The sequence below is a fragment of the Penaeus monodon genome, chromosome 16 (genome assembly GCF_015228065.2).
Source record: "Penaeus monodon isolate SGIC_2016 chromosome 16, NSTDA_Pmon_1, whole genome shotgun sequence".
NCBI lineage: Eukaryota > Metazoa > Arthropoda > Malacostraca > Decapoda > Penaeidae > Penaeus > Penaeus monodon.
The window spans coordinates 15,445,502-15,452,710 of NC_051401.1; the positions used below are offsets into that span (position 1 = coordinate 15,445,502).

Consider the following 7,209-nt stretch of genomic DNA (forward strand, 5'->3'; position numbering starts at 1 on the left):
AATTACTTAATTGGATAACCATAATCACATATAAATAAAATAGAAAATAAATAAACCTATGTATGTATTCATTTATATATATATACTTATTCACCTATATCCATATATATGTGTTTGTTTATGATAACCCGTAGAATACCACGAAGTGAGGGGAGGTATGTTCACTGCCGTTGTTAATAAATAGATGGATGGAGGGAGAAGGGGGGGATGGGAGGCTAAATAACAAACTTGGATCCTGATTTCCCCCTGATAGCATGACTTGATGAAATATAAAAAAGAAACACATCTAAAAAAAAAAAAAAGAAGATCATAATAATGATATTTAATTTCAGTGTTCCTCCTGTACTTTGGTTGTTTGTTGTTTGTGTTTGAAGGGAGAGTGTGAGGAGGGAAGGAAGGAGATCAGCTGTAAATTAAATCATCTACTTCTTCAATGCGATTGCTAAGGATGACAACTCCATTTAGCTTAGAATGTCTAAATGTATCTCAATATTACGGGTAATTAACAAAAACCGAAAAAACGGGTCACACACACGTCAAGACTGCAAACAATTATCAAAACCATTACAGAAAATGTTACAATTAACATCAGAAGCTCCTAGGTCAGCATTAACAATGATAAAATATCGGACTCTGATCTATACACCTAATTAATTAAATTGCCAACCATTAAACAACCATCATGTTTCGTTATTTAATATATATTGTGTTCTTTTTTTTCCTCGTATTGGAAGCTGTTAACAAAAGGGCCTTTGCTATCTGTATGAAGGAAGGAATAAAAATGTAAAAATGTAAGAGAAAAGATGACCGAAGTCAAACCTCGCCTATTCAAACAGTGGCAGTTTGTCGTTTCAGCACTCGGTAACGGAGGGACGAATGTACAAACAAACAAACAAACAAAAAAAGAATAAGGGCAGTATTACAATATGAATAATGAAGAGGAGAAGAGAACGAATTCGAGGAAAGACTTTGAGCGTAATGACTTCAAGATACGAATTCGGATCATGGATAAATTCCTGGAAGTTTACGTCTTTCTCTGTCTCTTTTGGGGCGAAAAATCATAGAAAACGGAGAGAGGATCATGCGTCCCTATCATGAAAGAAAACGGGAAACTGGAAAAAACAAACAAAGAAAATGTGCAAGTGTTCGATCGAGCGAGGTTTGGCTTCGAATCTCATTGTGGTAGACTTTGATATATTAAAAAGCAACTCGTTGAAAAATACACTTGTGAAAGATCGTAAAGACGGAATATATTTCACAGGCAAATGAGGCAGTTATACATTATAAGACTATATACACACGCCAGTATATCTCGGTTATATCTCTTGGGTACAGTATACAAACACTGAATATTCCAAACAGACTTAAACAATACATTATATACCTGCAAATTTAGGTATCCACAATCTGTTTAATTTTTTTTTTTTAGGGGGAGCAATGTCTTCTATAACAGCCATATATTTTTTTGTGCTTTTTAAAAATTTTATTCTCCAAAAAAGCATTCTGTACATCTTGTGCCTTGTGTACAGCATACAGCAAGATAATATCTTTGCACGTAATATATGCATACACTACAAGCCTCCACGACCTCTGTGGCGGCTGACGTTGGTGGGGGTAATATTTTCTCTTCCATTATCGGTTTCTTCTCTTCACATTTATTCCATTTCTCTACGAGGTGAGAATTTTCCTTTTTCCAAAATGGTATATTTAGTTCATTTACAAAGAGACATATTCTTTCTCTATCTCTCTTTTTGGTTCATAGCGCACATTAATATTTTTTCTCTCCTTTTTTTTTCCTTTTTCCTTTCAGACTGTCACCTAAAGTTCCTAATGAGTTTATTTTTCCTCTTTGCAACGCTAGCTTCTTTCCAGAAAACGAAATTATGAAGTCTTATTTTTATATCCTCCTTTTCCCTTTCTCAAAAAAAAAAAAAAAAGAATCGTCCATCTTTCCTATAGCAAAACCCTCAATGACAACAAACTTCATCCGAGCTTGCAACAACCAACATTTCCAATCTCAGCTTCAAACTGTTACGTATAAATGCTGCAACAGCCTTCTCAAAATGTGCTTCAATTCACCCAGACTCGTCGTCATAGCACATCGTCTTGCGTCCGAAAGCCCCGTCTTCGCTTTCAAAACTTGCTCTGTAATCTTTACTCATTTCGTGTTGCATTTCCCCCCCCCCCTTCCCCGCTCCAGAAGGAACTTTCTTCGGGGGGGAAAAAGTTTATAATTACCCCTCCTATCCTTTTGGGCGCTGATGGGTGGGTGTCCAATAAAAACTTATATATAAATAAGTTAGTGTGTGAGATGGTCTGCACTGTGAAGGAATTTTTCCGGAGGAGAAGAAATTTTGTGGTCTGAGAGGAACGGAAAAATGAATCGTTTGGAGGAATTCCGTGTTTCTTTTCCTTTTTCTTTTTTCAATAACCAATTTTGGAGAAAGTAAATACCGCGTTTGGGTATAACTATAGATGCAACATGTTTTTTTTTTTGAGAGAGTGAGAAAAGAGAAGAAGAAAAAGAAGAAGAAGAAGAAGAAGGAAGAGATAGATGAAATAGAGAGATAGATAGGTAGACAGGTAGATAGATAGATAGATAGATACAGAGAGAGAGATAGAGAGAGAGCAAGAACTGATAGAATAAGAGAAGAGAGATGGCCATTATCACCCTTCCCCTCCCTTCCCTCCCCCCTCCCTCCCCCTCCGCACAGAAGACAAACCTCTCGCAACACCCAGTCGCGCGGGAGATTCTGCGGCGCGATAAATTTGCGACGAGCGCCTCCGTCTCGGCACATCACACGCTAATTGAGTAGCTGGCTCGTTCCCGGCGCTTAATTATGGCGGAGAGCAGTGCCATTCCTCTTCGGCACCGGAAGTCAAATCGAGGTCGAGCCGGAAGTGGGCGGAGGGGGAAACGCGCCGGGGGGGAAGGGGGGAGGGGGGAGGGGAGGGGAGGGAGGGAGGTGGGGTAGGGGATAGGGGAGGGAGACAGGGAGGCGAGGCAAGCCAAAGGGACCTAGTTTGACCTTGATTGCTGCGGGGGGGGGGGGGTCCTGTATCGGAATGTTGGTGCAATAACATCAATGAAGAGGTGAAGAGAAGGGCATAGAGAGGGAAAGAGGGGGGTTAGGGAGAAGACGGGATAGTCATATTGTATAAAATTAGTACGGTCTCGTGTCTTTCAATCAAGATACTCAGTGTGACGAATGCGTTTAATTTTATCTCTTTCTCCCTGCTCCCCCTCCGTCTCCCCCCTCCTCTCTCTCTCTCTCTCTCTCTCTCTCTCTCTCTCTCTCTCTCTCTCTCTCTCATCTCTCTCGTCCTCTCCTCTCTCTCCCTCCCCCTCTCTCTCCTCTCTTCTCCCCTCTCTCTCCCCCCTCTCTCTCCCCCTCTCTCTTCCCTCTCTCTCTCTCCCTCTCTCTCTCCTCCCTCTCCTCCCTCTCTCCCCCCTCTCTCCTCCCTCTCTCTCTCTCTCCCTCTCTTCCTCTCTCCTCCCCTCTCTCTCTTCTCTCTCTCTGCCTCGCTCTCTATTTCCTAACTCCTCTCTCTCACTTTCTCTCTAACTCCCCTCCTTTCTGGAATGAGAAGGGAAGGAGTGAAGAAACAGAGAGAGAGAGAGAGAGAGAGAGAGAGAGAGAGAGAGAGAGAGAGAGAGAGAGAGAGAGAGAGAAAATAGAGAGGAGGGGGGAGGGGGGGAGGGGAGGAGGGATAGAAGAGAAGGGGAAAAGGGAGAAGAAGAAAAGAGAGAAGAGAAAAGAGAAGGAAAGGGGGAGGAAAAAGAGAAGGAAGGGAGGAAAAGAAAAGAAGAAAAGAGGAAGAAGAACGAAGAGGAAAAAGGAAAGAAATACGATGAAGAAAGAAAGAATAAGAGCGAAAGAAAAGGAAAAGGGGATGAAAAGAAAAGAGAAAGAGAATAGGGATAAGAAAAAACGTTAAAAAGAAGAGATAGAGAAGATAAGAGATATAAAACGGGACAAAAAGACGTTTCACCAACGCCATCTATCTTTCGTGAAAGCTGTTAGAGATTAATTACCAAGACACGATATCCCTTTTAAGTCAGGGATCATTTCAAAGGACGATTTTTCACTCTTCATTCTATAGATAAACCTAAAGCAATATTGCTGATTAATAAAGCGATAAGAAATATAATAATTAAGTAATTAGATCATGATTGCGATAATAACGACACAAAGGCAAATATATATATACACATCATAATCATAATCTAATTTAATTCCAATTGTAATTATAATCTAATTAAACCCAAATCACACACCCAAAAGAAAGTCGATTTTCTAGAGAATCAAATCCAACAAAATCATGCCGTCGGTGCGAATCTGACGCCATGGAAAGTGTCGCACGATAATGTGGTCGTTGGAGTTTGATCCTTTATGCAAACTGAACTATAAATACACGTCATGGCGCTTATATTGCTACGGCCTGATGCTGTCAGCTCCTCTCGCTCTGTGCGTGGTGTCTGATTCTGCTGCAGCGATTTTCTTTTTTTTTTTTTCTTGGAGGGGGGGGGAGGGGGGTTTAATGAAGGAAAATAAAACGGATACAGATAGATGCACAGTTATACAAATAGAGTTAGATAGATGGATGGATGGATGGATGGATAGATGATAAATACATAGATAGCTAGATAGATAGATAGACATAAAGATAGACAGACAGACAGATAGATAAAAAATGAATAGATAAATAAAGTAACAGATAGGTAGATAGACAGGTATTTTCCGTGGATTTTTTTTAAAGCACTGTTCCGCTCACCTCAGATCGGGTAAATCAATTGATCATCTTGTCTCATAACCATTTATATTTTCTCCTGATTAAAAGACCATCTGTCTCACCCTTCAGACTAAAATCCTCCCCGTTTGGGCTCACCGTCCATCTGCTCAGTTCGGTCAAAACAAAAGAAGGGAGGTGTGCGAAAGTAATCAGACTAGCTTAATGGTTTTCCCTTAAAAATATCATTGTTTTTTTTTCTAGTCAAGGTTTCTCTTTGATATTTTTTTTTTGGGTCATTTGTTTATTTGCTTTCTTTTTAGAGTTTCTTTTTTTATGCATGTGAATTGTGTAGCTTATTTATAAATGTGTATAATTAAGAACTTGATGTGGTTATCACCATCGTTACCAACTTGCGTATTATTGAAGCTTCATCAAAGCCTCCATTTTATCCTCAGCAACGGTTACACCTTGACCATTATGACTATCACAGAAAATAAAAATCTAATCAATATTATTTTTTAGATGAATGATAGAATAATCGTTTCCTTTTCACAGTTATATCATCGATTATCAACACATTTCTTATCATGTATCTTGCTCTGCTCTTTTTGTTTTTCTTATCTTACTTATCATTATATTCATTCTTATTTTAGCATCATTACTTAATATGTCGTCTCGTATACCTTCCTCTGAATAAATAGATATGTGAGTTGCTTACATTAATTTTTACTTTGGTTTTCATTTGCTTTATATATATATATATATATATGTATATATATATATATATATATATAATATATATAGATATATATATATATATATAATATTATATATATATATATATATATATATATATATATATATATATATATGTATATATATATATATTTAAACAAACATATATCGAATATATTTTCGAATAAAAATAGTTTACATTTCTTTCCTAATGGCGCGTTTCGGCTGCCCTTGAATCACATCTTTGTTTAATAAGTCACACGATCGAACGCACGCATTGGAATATACCAACACACATCCTTACACTCATCCATGTACACATAAACGAATACTCGTATATAATTGGATATTTTAGCATGAGCACACATACTCCATCATTCTCTGTATTATCATATTTTCTTTCCCATTCTTTTCGCTTATTACATATCTTTTATTTTTGACTTATCTCGTATGCATATTCAAATCTTCCTCTTTCACCACTTTTAGTACACCATGTCGTAATTCTCTTCTTCTCTCTCCTCTTCCTCTTCTTGTTCCATCTCCTCCCACCCCCTCTTCCTCCTCCTTCACGACATCATCTCGTAGGCGGTCTCCTCGAGAGTCTGGAGCCAGTTGAAAATCATCATATTTCTCTCGTATTTCGTGAGAGGGCGCCCGCGATCCCTCTCCACATCGCGGGCGGTGAGGCTCAGGTTCTTGTTGTGGGCGGAGGCGGAGTGGGCGGGGGTTGGGAGTTCGACTTCCTTCTTAATGATCCTGAAGACGTCGTGTGCGGCCTGTTGCCTTGGGGGCACCACCAGAGTCACGCCTCCACCATCAACCTGGGAAAGGAAAACGAAACATGGGTTTTAGCCCCGAGAGTTTTTATCTTATGTTAGCGTCGCTTTATCGTCATGCACTGTGGAACCTGCTTGTTACGGGTGGTATTTGAATCCTTCATGCAGACAAAGCTGATTATATAAGAGATAATAGTAAACAGCACAATAGTGTAAAAAAAAAAAATCACTGTCTCATTCACATAATACGCTGTACGTGAGACGCATTCCACATAATGGTTCTTAGAAGCTTAAAATACACACATATACATGTGCACAGACGTAAACGCAAATACGGAGAAATATAAAAGCAAACACACATCATTATTCACCACTCTCGACCCACCACACCCTCCTTCGCCCGCCCTCTTGCCCATGGGTAGGCGGGAGGGGGAGGGGGGGGATCGCGTGTCGTGAGGCCATTTCAAAAGGTATGCGGAACAAATGACAAAAAATATAGTGAGGCTGAACGCGAAGAAGAGAAGGAAGAGAGAAAAAAATATGACGATGAAAATCATATCAATGAGGATGATGGTGATAATGACGATGATGAGGAGGAGGATAATGACTATAAATAAAGATGATGATGGAATATGAAAATACAGGTGATAATCTCACTGACAGAAATATGGCGATGTTTAGGTTGATAATAATGGTAATAAATATCTACTGATAGACGAGTAAAGGAAATGGGGAGTGCCAGTAATTGAAGCTTATGGCTAATCATGCTTTGTGCTCGACTCCAGGTGACGGGGTTGCTCTGCTCTCGCCCCGCCTTCTATCCCTACTATGCTTGGATTTCGTGATGGCACACACACACACACACACACACACACACACACACACACACACACACACACACACACACACACAAATTACTATATATGAATATATATATATTATATATATAAATATATATAATAAT

The 7,209-nt window shown here is 39.1% G+C and overlaps 1 protein-coding gene across 5 annotated transcripts in view; it reads right to left on the reverse strand.

Annotated features, from left to right (window-relative positions):
• Window positions 1-5,670: 5,670 nt before the first annotated feature.
• The window catches only part of LOC119582550, a 95,458-nt gene continuing 93,919 nt past the window's right edge, over window positions 5,671-7,209 (reverse strand). For all 5 annotated transcript variants that reach the window (XM_037930891.1, XM_037930894.1, XM_037930889.1 and 2 more), the window contains one exon: window positions 5,671-6,290. In XM_037930891.1, the coding sequence (XP_037786819.1) occupies window positions 6,036-6,290 (255 nt within the window). In that variant the 3' untranslated portion in view covers window positions 5,671-6,035. The remainder of the gene's footprint in view (window positions 6,291-7,209) is intronic.